We start from the raw sequence: 15,677 nt of genomic DNA, 5'->3' as shown, positions 1-15,677 counted from the left end.
ATTGGTGGTGATGTTTTGTGAAAATTTAAATAACTTTTTCTTTATATATATGATTTATATATGATATTTATTAAATGAGTTTTTTAACTTGTGACTTAAGACCATAATCGACATGGACTTTTAAAATAATATTAATAACCATAAAAGCATCATGTGCGATCATCGAATCAGAAATAACATTCTATTATTGAACCTAAACATGTTATCACCGTTTCACGAATAAAAGAAAAGATATGTGTCAGTAATCGGCAAGAAATTGTTAACTATCGACTAAATGATATCAAATGTTTTTGATAGCAACACCAATAACGATTATCGACTACCTTTAAACCGTAAAGACGTCCCTTACCAAGCATACACCCATGATTTATTCCCATTTATCAATCGATGAAAAGGAGTGGTTAGAAGAAGCTACCTATAAGATAAACCATTGGTTTAGTAAATTTGTTTCGAGAACTAATAATGCCCTAATGATACCTTCCAATAATTCTCATGAAACGTGTGAAATTCATAACCACTTAACAAAAGTACAAAACAAAATCTTTTGAAAAACCATGGGAAAAAAAAAACTCCTCTTATCCACATCATATGGCCTCTCCAAATCCACTCAAAACCTTCACTCTCTCTCTAAACAAAACTAACTTATAGAGAGAGAGAATCACCATCTTCTTCAATTTCCAATTTACACACATTCTCTTTAAAGAAAACACACACACACACACTAAAATCATAAAATGGCCTTGCCTCAAATTCTTCCATCCACTTCATCTTATCTTAAATCTTTCTACTTTCAAACAACCACCCACAAAAAATCTCACTTAAACCCTAATCTTTCTTTCCCACTTTCCAATATAACCACCTCCACCGCCTTCCTCCGCCGCAAAAAGCTCACAACTTTCCGGTGCTCCGGCGAAAAACAAGAAACCCCAAATCATCAAAACGACGTCGTTGAACTCCCATTGTTCCCTCTTCCGCTTGTGTTATTCCCTGGTGCCATTCTCCCTTTACAAATCTTTGAATATAGATACAGAATAATGATGCATACCCTTTTACAAACTGACCTCAGGTTTGGTGTTATTTACACTGATGCCACTACTGGTACTGCTGATGTTGGTTGTGTTGGTGAAGTAATTAAACATGAACGTCTAGTTGATGATAGGTTTTTCATTATTTGTAAAGGCCAAGAACGTTTCCGTGTCACGAAAATTGTCAGAACCAAACCTTTTTTAGTGGCTGAGGTTGTCTGGTTGGAAGATAGACCATCATCTGGGAACAATGACAATGTTGAGGATTTAGAAGGGTTAGCTAATGAGGTTGAAATGCATATGAAAGATGTAATTCGTTTATCGAATAGATTGAATGGAAAACCGGAGAAAGAAGCAGGGGATTTGAGGCGAAATTTGTTTCCAACGCCTTTTTCGTTCTTCGTTGGGAGTACGTTTGAAGGTGCTCCAAGAGAGCAGCAAGCTTTACTCGAACTGGAAGATACTATGGTTAGATTGAAAAGAGAGAAGGAGACTTTGAAGAATACTTTGAATTATTTGTCTGCTGCTTCTGCTGTTAAAGATGTGTTTCCTTCTTCATCTTCTTGATATATATATATATGTGATTATGATTATGATTATGTTTATGATTATGATTATGAAATGGAAAAAAGATATGGTTTTTATAGGTACCCAATTGGTTGTTTTCTATTTTCGTTTTGTCCATTTGGTTGATATACTTTTTTTTACATATATATAACTTTGTAAAGATTCTGCTACTCGTTAGTGACCCTTTCAAGAATTATGAACCCTGTGTTTGGAAATTTTGGTACTCTACTTTGCTTTCACATAATTGCCTCATCGTATGACACATAATTTCATAGTATATCTGCTGAAAGGATTCGTCCCAGAGGCATCATCCCCTAATAGCATAAGTGTTGTGGACCTGGAAGGGGGACTTTGCTAGTTTGCTAGATGTAAGTCTCAGATTAGAACCAAACTTTTTTGCTAGTATTTGTATACTCATTGCTGATTAGAGTGTGTAGAATACTGTAGAGTGAACAGAAACAGAATATTGCCAAAGGGTGCTCTATTTTTTGTATAGAATTTGCAACTGTATCTTGTTCATATTCATTTGCAGGCCGTATACAGGGTTTAGGATATGGTTGGCTTATAAATGTACAAGAGTTTATATCAGTTTGTTTGATACTTATATATATCGTTAACACAACTTATCCCATTATTTTGCAACTGGATTACGTATCCCATCATGGCAACAGTTTGTATCAGTTTGTTCAGATATGTGGTTATTCTTGATGTTCTATGGTGATTGTTGAACGCTGTTGGTCCCTGCAAGCCATAGAAAGACACTATTGCTTGCTACCTGGTAGATGAATTGATTTTTTGCATTTCTTTGTTTTACGACTTGATTATGTTTAACGGCTCATCTAATTGTTTGCCACAGGCACTTCTACACCTTATTAAATCGATTTTTATCGTTTATTTTAATTATTAGAAATTCATTATTTCATGATGCATAAATCCATTTTCGTATACCCACTATATAAGTAAAAGTAACTATAACCGGCTACTGCTAGCCCTATGATACATTTTCATCATTCACATTCATGATTGATTGTTTCTCGATATATATATATATTTCAATTGGTTGCCTCGGCCCAAATGGGTAGACTTTATGCTTCGTTGTTACGGTGTTCGACAATAACAACCAAGAGTGTTACTACAAATTTGTGTTTACAAAACCAGCTTTCTCCATGCCTGTTGCCATTGATTGCATCTCTACACATCTGTATATGTATGTAATTCTCGAATCTGGGTATTGAAGATATTGATTAATTTTGTGTGGCTGTGTTTTGTTTCTATTGATACCATAAGAAAGCTTGAAACTTTTTAGTGGATTTGAAGAGATTGAAAGCCTATTTTGGTGGGGCGTCTGAAAGGGAGTTGAGAAATGACTCAGGGGCTTGATTGGAGCTGTTGAAAGATACTTGTTTGAATTTGTGGACGGCAAACGTTGTAAGCTATTCAAGGTTATCTTTGCCACCAGTTTTAGATTTCATTTGTTTTTTTCTTTTTTGGGCTAATTGCGTTACATATTCTATGTTCGTGGCCGACTACTGTTTTACGATTAGCATTATTTGTCCTTTACTCTCTCACACACAATCACAAGTTAAAGGATTTTCAACTAATTAGATTTGTTTATAGTCTAAAAGTGAGAGTTAAACAAAGACCAGAAATTGTTGATTGGGTCCTTGGTTTCTGGTGTGTACCTTCTCCTCTTGAAAATTTAAATTGTTCATCTTATTTTATTTGTGTTCTTGTTTGTCTTTTCATAGTGTATGTGGTTTGATTACATATAATCACATTTAACTTTGCAAAGAAGTTGCTCAAATGGTTGCATCACTTTGTTGCATGCCGACTGTTTTTGCAAATGCGAAGGAGATTTTGTGCTTTGTTAATCTGAAACTTCTTTGTAAGTAGGAAATTGGGATGACAGTTTCTCATTCATTGATTGATCAAAGTTCACTTTTTGTGTTTTTCTTCTTTTAGGTTTCTCTGCAAATTTGATTCTACATGTTTTTGAAGTTTGAGGGTTTTCCATGAAAGTTTAGCTCTTGCAAATATGGAGAAAGATTTGTACGAAGTCGTGAAGAAGAAAGACAACAAAGTGACTGACCATGGGCTTCAGATCATTAAGCACCCGTCTTACCAAGCTTATGGTAAACGATTGTTGTTTTGGTTTGATATACGTGTGTTCTATGTTAGAATAAGCAATTTCATGGTGGATGGATCCACCCCTAGATATCTCACTCTCAACCATATACCTTTGGACCCTGATACGGTTCTTGAAGTAAATGGTAGAAGATGCACCCTTCAATCTGAAGGTAGTTCCTGTCGCTTAAAAAGGAACCGATTAGACAAGAAATTTGAAGAAGCTACTTTCGTGAGTACAGACAATATAAGGTTATTTGGTAGTGTGAAGTTTGAGGTGTTTGATGGGGATGCTCATATTCTCTCAGGTGATTTGAAGATATCTAATGAAATAGATGATATCGGAAAGTGGAGTATGAGTTGTGAATCAATGATTTGTACTGGTGGTTTTCTAAAGGGTAATCATGTGGCGGTTTGTAATTCATTGTCACCAATGATGGAAGTTTATGTTGCAGGATCATTTTCGGGGACACCAATTATTTTGACAAAAACGTTGCAGATTCTTAGGAAGAAGCCAAATAGAAAGGGGATGTTAAATACAATCCCTGAGTATGAAAAAGGTGAATATCAAAAACATGTTGCACAAGGACTTGATTCTCAGGTACTTATTGAAATTCAAGATACACAAATAGTCATTGGTTCTAAAATTTTTTGCATGTTTAACATACCTTCAAATTTTTTTAACATATTGATTAATATTCCCAACTTTTGGTTGTGATGTAGATGACAGGATATAGACATTATAAACATGGAAATGGGGAGAGCTTTGAGAGCAGTTTATATTGTAACCAGACAGAATACATGGAAGGTGAAGATGATGCACTCTCATGGTTCAATGCTGGTGTCAGGGTCGGTGTTGGGATAGGGCTTAGCGTTTGTCTTGGGGTTGGTGTTGGAGTTGGTCTTCTTGTTCGGACATATCAATCTACCACCCGAACCTTTAGAAGGCGGCTTTAGTAATTCCTCTTTAACTTATACTCCTACGTTTCTTTCTTATTGTTTTTTGATCATATGCTATGGAAGAAATAGAAGATAGCTTGTATATGCATCAGGTTATTATACCCAATCAAGAATTATCCTGATGTGAAGTTAACTCTGGTTCTTGGCATAAGGATGGTGTGTTAGACCCACACATGCGATTTAACCTAGGTTCATTGTCAGTAACTATAAACTTGTCTATTTCCGTAGTAACTTAAGTATCTCTACAAGTTAGGAACTCGTAATAACGACTGGGATTTGGGTAATGATAGGTATTATTATTTATATGATATGGGTATTAGAATCTAACCGAGTATCTTTAATAAGACGGCCAAACTGTTCGTTTTATTATTGGAGGTAACTAGTTTGACCCACTTATAAGTGTTCTATCTGTGAAGTGTTTTATAATTTTATCGCAAAGGGGTCAAACAAAAAAATATAGCCAAAAAGCTAACTCGTCAAATGGGTTGAATGTGTCTAAGGAGCTGAAAGTCACCTGAGTTTATGTTTGAAGTGCACGACCTCTTAAAACATTTTATTAACACTATAATATTTTAATTCATGTAATGAGGCATAACCCTGTAATCATGTATAGAGTTATTCACAAAGAATGTTAGTGGGTCAACATGGCCCGAAGCATTGTGTCCCTGTTTGACCTGTTACCAATTTTCCTGAAATACCCATCTAGCCATCTCTAGTTATTTGTGACTATCGTTCAGTATGCTTGGACAAGTCGTATCATAGGGACAATTCAGTACCCTCCTAAACATATATTCATAGGTACATTACGTTAAACCAAGTACATAGCTCAAATAGGAAGAGAGAAAAATTATCAAACTTAACCGCACATATAAGAAATTCAATATAAATAACAAAAATAAAGAAGAATTTCAAAATCAGGGTCCAGCCTCAGACCCTTTGCTTGTGACAAACCTTCTACAACAATTGTTAGCATTCTGCTGGACTAAGCAACCCAGGCTCTTCTGCGACTGCTGCTGGAGCAGCATTCCCGTTAGTTTTTTGGTCAAAACCCCAATACTTGGCAGTTTTTTTGTCATCTTCAATCATTAATTTTGTAAATTCTTCATGGTCATACTTCAAAGTGGTCTTTCCTCCAAACTCAATTGGAAGATTATCCGCATCAAAACATGATTGCATGATCTCCACACTCTCTTTATTCTTTGGGTACACAAATTTCACCTTCTGAAACGTCTTTGGATCCAAGAAGTACTTAACAATCTGCATATCATATAAATATGTCGTTATATTACTAATGGTGTTTAACTATATATATATAGATACCTGATGAACGCTACAAACCTTCCAAAATGCATGAAAAAGACGTGGTGGGCTATAGAGAAACGCCACAGCTAACCTCTGTGGATAGTGGTTTTGTAGTATGCTGATGGTTTCACGTGCGGTTTTAACTGGCACATTGGTGCTAAAAGACCATCCACTGAAATCTATGAGCCATACCATCTCTTCTTGGCCTTCTGGTAGATTTAGTATCGCGTTTTCTATTAAGTATACCAGATGCCGTATCTGGTTGTCCATTCCTTTTGTATTCTGAAATAATTCAGATTATTACTTTAATTACCAAAGAAAAGGAAAAGGAAGACTCTAGATATAGAAGCTGGGGATATCTAATTACCTGCAGTCCTGGTTTCATTATCAAGACAGTTCGTCCGAATCGGTCACGGAAATTTGACCGGAACAGTTTTCCAGTTTCACCTTCAGCAGCAATCTCATGCTAAGAAAGGGAAAATTTTATTACTTTAGTTATCTGGTTTTAAGTAAGAAATCGAAAGATGAGTTGAACAATGAGGACTAACCCAAAGAATTTCTTCTGGTTTGTAGGTTGATCTCCATGCAAATGTCTCTTCCAACATCTTTTTTGCTTTCTCTACGTTCCAGCTTCGAGCTTCAAGATATCTTTTTAAGCATGGATCAGTGCAGTACTTTAAGTTGCGTCCAGACAGGGGACCAAGAGCTGCTCTAAGCTCGTTAACCTGCAGAGTCAACACGGCCTCTTACAAATGTCAAATAAGATCGCTTATAAGTCCACTGATCAATGATATAAGCAATAATTTTGAAGAAATTGAGTGCAATTACAAGTATTTGTTTCAGATATATGTTCTATCTCTGTCCAATAGTATAATTAGTTAACTTGTTTTATAGCTTGTTACCTTAGACTCTGATTGCAGCTCATTATTCTCGAGTTCTTGCTGTTGTCGTTGAGATGACCCATGACGCCGAAAGATGGACATGGTGATGAATTGTGATGCTACAGATAGACAACTGAATTGTCTGCAAAAAGCAAATGATAAGCAAAGATCAGTCTTCAGTTTTGAATAAAAGAATCCAATTGGCTACAATATATGATACAGCTTATGTCATACTTTAAGAATAGATACAACCAGTGAGGTGCTAGTTTAAAGAAGCAAAAAGGTAAATAAATACCTAACAAAGAAAGTGGTAGAAATATTGCATCGAAAGCTACTTTATTTAACCAAAGTTTATTTTAATAATAGACTCAAATCCGTTCATGTTCTTGTGGACAGAAAGTGGTAGGAAGATGGCCATGTAACCCCAAGTTGACCATGACCACATAAACAATGTGGAAAATTCTTATAGTTATATTCCATCGGGTCTTCTTTATGCTGTTGTAAACCATCATCAAGTTGGACCGATGATGGCCTGACGGCCCTGACCTAATGTTTTCATAAAACATTTCAGGTTTATAAAATATTAAACGTATATCTTAATCAAAAGACTTGTCTTTTTTAGATAATCTGAACAGGAAAAAACCGAATTTGTTTAGCTATTTACCTTTCTTATGGTCTTGTACATTAGGTAGAAATAAAAAAAAAAAATAGTGAAAACATGGTCATGTAAACTATTTAGAAATGTTTATCTAACGTGCCAGTTCTCTTTTGTTGACTTCGACTCACCATTACACAGATGATTGTCAAAAATTTATAACAAACACATTTTGTGTATGTTCACATATTAAGCTACGTAAGACTTTAATAAGTTTACCAAATGACCCATGGAATCATTTAAGTAAATAATATTTGTAACATATGATATCTGAGGTTTGAATTTCGTTAGATATAATCTTGGGGTGATTAGGGAAAAGATCAGATTTATTCATGTGATATGTCAATTATGGTGCGTATATCCTAATAAAAAAGAAAATTGTCTTTTTGGGTAACTTGAACGAAAAACCTTATCCGTTTACCCATTTACAAACATGGGCAATAGAACATGGTATCCAACACCAATATATTCGTTTTTCCTGAGTTCTGAATAGAGAATATCACACTAATATCAAGTGTCTTAAAACATAGAGCCGTAGAACGTGGTATCCAAACATCAATATCAAGTGTCTTAAAAGATAGTGATCCTCAAGAGCCGCTTGTTATTGTGGAACTTCATCTAACATCAATATCATATTATTAGTCTTAGGTATTAACTGTCTTTTAATAAAATTGATATGGCAGTACATACACATCCTGGTCGATAGTTCTATATATACATCATACAAATCATAGCTAACGATACACATACACAGAATAGTAAATACTTTTTGCTTTGATCAAATAGTTTATTAAGAATGGCGTACAATAAGTTCTTCCAAAGATGGTGATTAAATACAAACTATGAGTATATGATAACAAAAGAATTATTCTCAATAGCACACGAAACATCATCAAGTGGTCTAATGACAAAAAGTTTGTGTTTCCACACGTAAAGTCTCAAGTTCAATTCTTGTCCTAGATAAATTTTATGGGCTTGGTCAGAGAAATGGCTGGACCCGACTACGGGGAAAAAAAGTGGTTAACTTGCTATATCTGAGTCAAAAATTGGCTCATCATTCCTAAATCTTTACCTATAGAGATTCCAAACTTATGTATACAGGACACCTTACCATGAAATCATGGGTTTGATATTCTGTATTCATATGATCATATCATATTATCAACAAACCATAACTAAACAGAACACTATCAAATACATACTAAATAACTCTGTGTATATATACAATCCAAAAAAGAAAAAAAGAAACTCCTTCTAATCTTGGTTAGTTTCTCGGTATATATATAGAGAGCTAGCTAGCTGGCTGGCACTTGCCATAATAAAAAAAATACTATTGATAACACATAAATTATACAAATTGTTAAACAAAAGCGGTGTTTTTGAAGTGTAGTTATATGTACCTTGATTATATGGCGGAAGTCAACTGCAAAATGGGCTTTGGTGAAAATAACTAGAAGTGGAGATTCCAGGAGAGATTAGTGTGATCTATACGTTAATTTTATATAGAGTACCCGTTATTTAACTACTGGGAAAGAAATAGAAAGACAGATGGACTCGTATTAACTCAGTTTCTTTTTCTATATATATATGAAAGCGTTGAAATTGTGGGTATATTTTTCTCCTCATTTTTACACCACATTTAATTAATTTAATAACACCATTATTCGTTAAAGTTTTTTATTAATAAAAATCTTCTCTACTTTTACCCTCTCAAAATATTATTCATTCATTCGATTCAATGGTATATCAAGCAGTCTAAGCCTAAGTATTATTTGTCGATCGAATTTTTTTATTAACAAAAATGTTATTCATTTTACTCTCTCTAAAGTCTAAACATTATTCGATCATTAATTTAGGGAAAATGATATTCCTACAACACATTTTTGTCATCTACAACAATACCTGCATCATACAGTTGTATTCTGTGCATAAAAATCTATACATTCGTTGTATATGGCAAAATTCTGTTGTAGAATTATCATTTAGATATTAAGTAGCCTATCAATCATGTTGTTCTTTGTAGCTTGTAGCCTTGTCTGCTTCTTTTTTAAGCAAAATTAGTTGACTAGATATAGCAATCAATTAAGTACCTATTTATGTTAAACAAAAAAAAAAAAAAAACTTCATGGTGTTAGCTGTTAAGATAATAGATGTTACATGTGGGATTTGAATTGATCGATCTAAGTATGTATGTTGTATGTTTTTGTCACTTTTAACATTGTAAAAGTTAATGGTTGTGAATAATAAAACGCTGGACTTATAATCTTGATACAAATCATCAATATTATATACTTGATGTAAGTTTTTCTCTAACTACTAACATCTAAAAAGAAGGTATATTGGCATGCTCATGGGCCTGAGCTGTTTTGATCAGGTAGGGAGTTGTCTGCTTCTTGGTATAAAATGGATCTGATGATTTTTCTAGAAAGTTTTGTAGTCAACATTCCACAACGGAAGGCTTCCAGATGTAATCAACTTTAGGTACTTCAAATTTCTCCTTATGATATTCTCTCCTTTTTAAAACTAGAAAAAAGAAAAAAAAAAAAAAAGCCGCATGTTACGAGCATGGTACCCGCTCAATGCAACGGCAGTAGTGGGGAAGACAGTCTGCTTTATTATGGATTTTGGGTAGTTACGTAAAAACAAAAAACAAAAAAGTCCAAGGACAAATAAGGTATTTCAAAGACAGAATTATTTAATAAAGAGGTTTACTTTATTAGGGGTAGAGATTATAAACACACAAAATAACCATCATTATATAAAAGATTTGAGCCTCAAATTAATAACGAAAGCACCTCTTAGATCAAGGGGGTATATTGGCATGGTACCTATATCGAGCGGAATAAAAATCGTATGCGAGCACATATTAGTATCATTATTTTTATTAGTGTATCATACTATAAAACTGTTATACCGGAAAGTACAAATATGTAATGCGCAATAATAGTAGATTTATAAATAGATGTGGCACTATTATTAATTCCCTTTTTGATTACTAATACACTAATATTGAGTGTTTTTAATTGTGTTTTTTTCTTACGATAGTTATTGAGAATGATATGAAAGACGAAAAGAAATAAAACGTCATAAAAACTGAATTGGAGTATAATAGTTTGTCGTTCAAAATAACATTAATGATAATAGAGGTCAAGAGTTCGATCTTCATGCCCAACAAAGCTGAAGGTCTTTTTCTACTTTTGATGGAACCTGGAAGCAGCCTTTATACCTTTGGTAGAGGTAAGACTGTCTACATCTCAACCTCCCTCATACACCATCGAAGACGGTATTTGGGACAAAAAACTCGTGGAAGACGACATTAAGAGTTACTTTAGAGTAAATTACATTTTCGTACTTAAAGTTGGCATATTTTTCACTTTTGATCCTTTAAGTGAAAAAATATTAATTTTTACCTTGAAATTTTTGCATAATTAAGGTCCTTCCTATAGACGGCGTTCGTTTTTGGCCATTAACGTACACACGTGCTAAACACGTAAGGACATTAATGTCTCTTCCCATTTACACTTGAAGGACTAAAATCATAAGACGCGACATGAATAGGGACGAAAATTACAATTTACTTTATCTAGTATCATCATTTTCATCGGATCATTACCATCACCATAAAACCCAAATTGCAAATGTAATCTAATCTTGAACTACAACCCAAATCATCATCATCAAATGTTTATCATTGTCACCATCACAACTCACTAGATCGGGAAAATGTAATCAAATAAAAATAAATTCATATATACAATAAACTCGAATACATATATATATATTAGAAGTGTGTCCGAGCAATGCGGCGACAGTGGTCACATAAGGCTCTTTTGAATGTTTTTTTTTTAAGTTTCTTCTATGACATATTTTTTTATATCATTTCACATATGAATAAACAAAAAAGTCATGTGATCCAATACATAATTTGAGAGTTTCATGGTTCTTACAAAAAAAAATGGTTCTCAAAATATGAAAAGTCTATATATATACACACATATGAGGGAAAGTACTTGCGTGTTGCGGCGGTGAGATAGTGGGGTGATGGGTCATAAAGTGTGATATGTCGTAAGAGGTGATAGGTCATAAAGTGTGATAGCCAAATGCCTTAACCTTAATGCTCCGCCCTTGGATTGGTCGAAAGTATATTGAATGACCTCTTATAGCATGAAATTTTAAGAACGCCCATATAATTTTTATAACTCATTGATGTACGGTTTTTGAGATAAAAGATTTTGAATGAATTAGAGAAATAAAATGATTTATGGATGAAAAAAAAAACTGAGTGGTTGATATTTGAGGAGAAAGATGAAAATGAGTCATTTTAGATAAATATATTTAAATCATTGAACAAATAATAGGGGTTGTATAGGGTTTTCAAAAACTTAATTGAAAAGTTGAAAAAATTTAGCGGAAATAAATGCTTTTTAATGTAGTAGATATATATATATATAGTAACACTCCGATAAGAACACTCTTAAAATAAAATGCCGAGAACACTTAAAACATCAATTTGATGCATTAAAAGTACATGAAATTAACATAGGACATAACTAATTATCATTATTTAATTGTTTAACAACACATTGATTCGTCAAAATCGGAAAAAATTATGTTTTTTGTTGTATGCATCATTTTGATGAATATGCATAATATGCATCCAAGATGGATGCACAAAATAAAAAAAAATATGATTTTCTTGATTTCGAAGGTTTACGTGTTGTTAAACCTTTAAATAATGATAATTACTTATACACTATGTTAGTTTTATGGACTTTTAATTTATCAAAAGTCTAGTTAAATAAAAGACATTTATAATGTGGTATCTATTCATCGGGTTTTATCGGAAATTCATATATACAATAACTAGGTGGTTCGACCCGCCCGATGGGCGGCGTCAATTTCTAAAACGTCTGTGTTTGTCGTGTTTATATATATATTTATTTTTTTTAAAGGCAATAAGGCATACCATCATATTTATGTTTACCTCGAAAAATGATGTAGGAATTTAACAACATAAATGTTAGAAAAGTTATAAAAAAAACATCAATTTACAAATATAGATAAAAAAAACAAAAATACAAAAAAAAAAAATTATAGATAAAAAAAATCAAAAATAATAATAAAAGAAAATACAACAAAAGTATTTGGATACTTAAATAAACAAAGCAAATTTTTTTTTTAATGTTGGACTAAATCAGAAAGAAACATAAGTGGAGGGGCAAACTGTAAATTCTAAAATTTTGAAAATACATCTCCGTAAAGTTAAATAATAAAAAAATTGGCATGGAGGGGTCTCGAACCCGAGACCTGTACTATATGAGGTAGGTAGGCATACCACTCCTTCTACAAACTATTTTGTTTTTAGTCCCATATACACAATATATATCTTATCTATTTGTGTGATGCAAAAAGACAAAATAAATACTGTTCACATTCTATTCTGATATTAAAGTAAGTAATATCAAATACATTATATAAATTTTGTGTCCTTGAGCTTTAGCTCAATGGTCAAAAGAGAATCCCCTTTGTATGAGATCTTGTGTTTAAGCCTTGGGCATGACATAGAAATTAAGCCCCTTTATGAAGGTTTGACTTAGGTATACTAAGGTTCAAGTCTGAAAGGGCATTGTTTACCTATATTAATTGTCGTGCTTTCGGGTAGATTAGTATGTGGTTTTCCACCATCAGGTATTTGAAGACCCTAACATGGACTCAGCTAAAATAACGTATGTTAAATTTTTCGCTGTCGAATCGCGATAAGAAGTGTTAAACAAAATTCACCTTTTAAAAAAAAACATATATAAATTTTGTGGGCCAAAATTGTAATATATTTTGGTGCGAAATAATCCACGCTAGCCACGTATGGAAGCAAGCCCAAAAGGGCATCTAGAATCGTCCTCCTGTCCTTGTTTACCGCTACAACTTGCATAAATCTAATCGTTGAAGACAGCTACGCTACTTTCATCACAACCGTCCGATCATATCCAAGGGTTAATAAATAACCCTAACCATCCTCTTCTCATTTCCTACACCTTATCCTCTCCTTTTCTCCGCCACAGCGGTTGTTTTATCTCAACTTTTCTTTCTTTCTTTCTTAGATCTACTAAAATCCCTTCATTTAATTCCTAATTATAATCTCATAAGCAGATAGATCGGTTCCCGATCTACAATTTGAGCATGATTTCACCATTCGTTCGCCGGAGACCATTCTGTTACGATTTATGGATTCTTGCCGGTAATTAATTCCGATGAGAATTGTATAATCAGATAGTTCGGTCTCCGGATAACGTTTAGATTATTAGATTGTCATGCTCTATCGATTCGTTCGCCGCCGTTAAATTTTGCTACATCGGAATAGAACATTTCTATCCGCAAATTCATGTGGTATGGATCAATTTTATTATTTTGTATATATACATACAAATATGTCGTTGCTATGATGTAGTAAAATATTTGTTTAAATTATTTATGACTATTTTGTAGGTTGAGTCTGTGATGCATCTATGATGACGTATGATGTGTAACGAACTCTGCTATCAGCGATGAGTATTGATCTCAGAAGTCCGATATATAAGGGAGGTGGTTTTGGTGAAAAAAAAGGATAAAGTGGTTGACGATTGTTTAAATTGATGGTAAGCGTGGTATCATATGTAGATGTAAAAAAGTGTTATATATCTCTCGATGTGTGTGAGAGAGATTCAATCTGTGTGGCTCTGTGTGAGAAGGTATTTAAATTTGGATGTGTTTTGTGTGAGTATAGTGTAGGAAGGCCTTTGCCATGTCAGGTGCGCTTGCTTGGCAGGCCAAACACAAAAAAATAAGTATAATAAAAAAGAGTGATTTTTTGGTGTGTTTGATGAAGGGCGAGATGGCACGGGGGTTTGTTTGCCCGGCTCTCTCCCTCATCACTTCGTCTCGTCTTCTTTTTCTTCTTCTCTCTCTCTCTCTCTCTCTCTCTCTGTTCTTTATAAAACATCAGAATTTAAAACGCTTGTAGAGTATAGTCCAGAAAAAATGATTCAACAGCAACGCAGCAGTATCAGGAGATTTCCAAAACGACATCAGTCAATAAAATTCAAGGTATCAACACCATCCATTATTATCCATGCAATATTTTAAACAGCTTTTGACAATTACGCATCTGTGACAACTACATATATGCAATCACATGAATCGGGTATGTTCATCTATCAGTGTTATTTCATTATTTCATACAAGTCTTTATTCCATTTATATATATTTGTATTATTCTTTAGTTATATAACTATTACTACCGAACATTTATGTCAGTTATAATTACGTTATGCGCCTTGTAAAGTATATAACTCGAAACAATTTACAATGAATATGTTGTACGCGAGCAACTTTCCATTTGTATAGTTCTGCTAGTATTATGCCCTTGGTTTCCTGATTTTGTAATATTAGTTGTAATAATTTATAAACGTGCGTAACATGGTTTGTGATAAATGCGTTAGGCTTGATGTATGTTCATTTGTAAGGAGAGATCGTTGTAAATTTTGAAATTATTGTTATTAAATTGATGTGTAGCTCAAACTTTTTGTATGGACAAATTTAACAACACTAGCTTGGATAACCGAAGCAGCTCTGGTGGTGGATGACTACAACGATGGTTTGTGTAGGTACATCTAATTTTATATACCTTACGCCCTAGTTTATCAATTCGTAGGAGTTCTACTACTTTGTGTATGTTGATTTTCATTTGTGGTGTTTTTTTTTTTGTGCACCCTCGTTTTACTAGTTTATCGTATTATATTTTTAGATGTACGATTAAAGAGACCAAAGCATGTTTATTACGAGTAGAAAGTAGAATCGAGTTCATGTTAATTTCATAGTTTGTCTGCTGCTTTAAAAGTTATTTGATCATCAATACAGTTGCGTTGGCTTGTTGATTAGTATTTCAATGTTAAAGTTATAGGGTTGGGGTGATAAATGAATGGGGAATGGTGGTGGTGATAATGTTTGATTGTTTTTATTGAATAGTCGTATTTTTTAAAAATATTTATTAGCAGTCGAGAACTTGTACCAAATTTTTTTTGACATTCACATTTTTTAGAACGGTAACTCGACCACCTGTTTTTGGCATCGTAAATGTAAAGCATGTTAGTTGGTCTGTGGTTGAAACCAGCCTAACATTCTTTTTGG

General features: G+C 33.5%; 3 protein-coding genes and 1 long non-coding RNA gene across 6 annotated transcripts; 3 read left to right on the top strand and 1 right to left on the bottom strand.

Moving 5' to 3' along the window:
- Positions 1-606: 606 nt before the first annotated feature.
- On the top strand, positions 607-1,807 carry LOC122588572 (lon protease 2-like). Its single transcript, XM_043760710.1, has one exon. The coding sequence runs from the start codon at positions 735-737 to the stop codon at positions 1,590-1,592; it is 858 nt and encodes a 285-aa protein (XP_043616645.1). The 5' UTR covers positions 607-734; the 3' UTR covers positions 1,593-1,807.
- A 1,282-nt stretch (positions 1,808-3,089) lies between these two features.
- On the top strand, positions 3,090-7,069 carry LOC122586908 (uncharacterized protein At1g01500-like). 3 transcript variants are annotated; one of them, XM_043758931.1, is made up of 4 exons: positions 3,090-3,266; positions 3,555-4,317; positions 4,440-4,672; positions 6,552-7,069. In XM_043758931.1, coding segments are annotated over exons 2-4 (924 nt in total). In that variant the 5' UTR covers positions 3,090-3,266; positions 3,555-3,627; the 3' UTR covers positions 6,553-7,069. The 3 variants fall into 3 exon arrangements, with proteins under 3 accessions (XP_043614866.1, XP_043614868.1, XP_043614867.1); XM_043758933.1 differs by having other exon boundaries at positions 5,993-7,069; XM_043758932.1 differs by lacking the exon at positions 6,552-7,069 and having other exon boundaries at positions 4,440-4,760.
- LOC122586909 (phosphatidylinositol transfer protein 3-like) lies at positions 5,524-6,961 on the bottom strand. Its single transcript, XM_043758934.1, has 5 exons — positions 6,881-6,961; positions 6,527-6,703; positions 6,346-6,444; positions 6,015-6,260; positions 5,524-5,933 (listed from the first exon to the last, which is right to left on the bottom strand). The coding sequence occupies exons 1-5, from the start codon at positions 6,959-6,961 to the stop codon at positions 5,643-5,645; spliced, it is 894 nt and encodes a 297-aa protein (XP_043614869.1). The 3' UTR covers positions 5,524-5,642.
- A 6,430-nt stretch (positions 7,070-13,499) lies between the features above and the next one.
- Positions 13,500-15,364, top strand: LOC122586626. Its single transcript, XR_006322049.1, has 2 exons — positions 13,500-13,898; positions 13,998-15,364. It is a non-coding gene; the product is annotated as an uncharacterized LOC122586626 (long non-coding RNA).
- Positions 15,365-15,677: the final 313 nt, after the last annotated feature.

This window comes from Erigeron canadensis, chromosome 2, assembly GCF_010389155.1.
Source record: "Erigeron canadensis isolate Cc75 chromosome 2, C_canadensis_v1, whole genome shotgun sequence".
NCBI classification, from domain to species: domain Eukaryota; kingdom Viridiplantae; phylum Streptophyta; class Magnoliopsida; order Asterales; family Asteraceae; genus Erigeron; species Erigeron canadensis.
This window is presented reverse-complemented; position numbering and strand designations above follow the sequence as displayed.

Excerpts from the sequence above, each read along its gene's own strand:
- LOC122588572 (XM_043760710.1), top strand. The coding sequence starts at position 735 with ATGGCCTTGCCTCAAATTCTTCCATCCACTTCATCTTATCTTAAATCT.
- LOC122586908 (XM_043758931.1), top strand. The coding sequence starts at position 3,628 with ATGGAGAAAGATTTGTACGAAGTCGTGAAGAAGAAAGACAACAAAGTG. Across the intron at positions 4,318-4,439 it reads CACAAGGACTTGATTCTCAG|ATGACAGGATATAGACATTA; the intron begins GTACTTATTGAA and ends GTTGTGATGTAG.
- LOC122586909 (XM_043758934.1), bottom strand. The coding sequence starts at position 6,961 with ATGTCCATCTTTCGGCGTCATGGGTCATCTCAACGACAACAGCAAGAA. Across the intron at positions 6,704-6,880 it reads AGCTGCAATCAGAGTCTAAG|GTTAACGAGCTTAGAGCAGC; the intron begins GTAACAAGCTAT and ends TTGACTCTGCAG. Across the intron at positions 6,261-6,345 it reads TAATGAAACCAGGACTGCAG|AATACAAAAGGAATGGACAA; the intron begins GTAATTAGATAT and ends GAATTATTTCAG.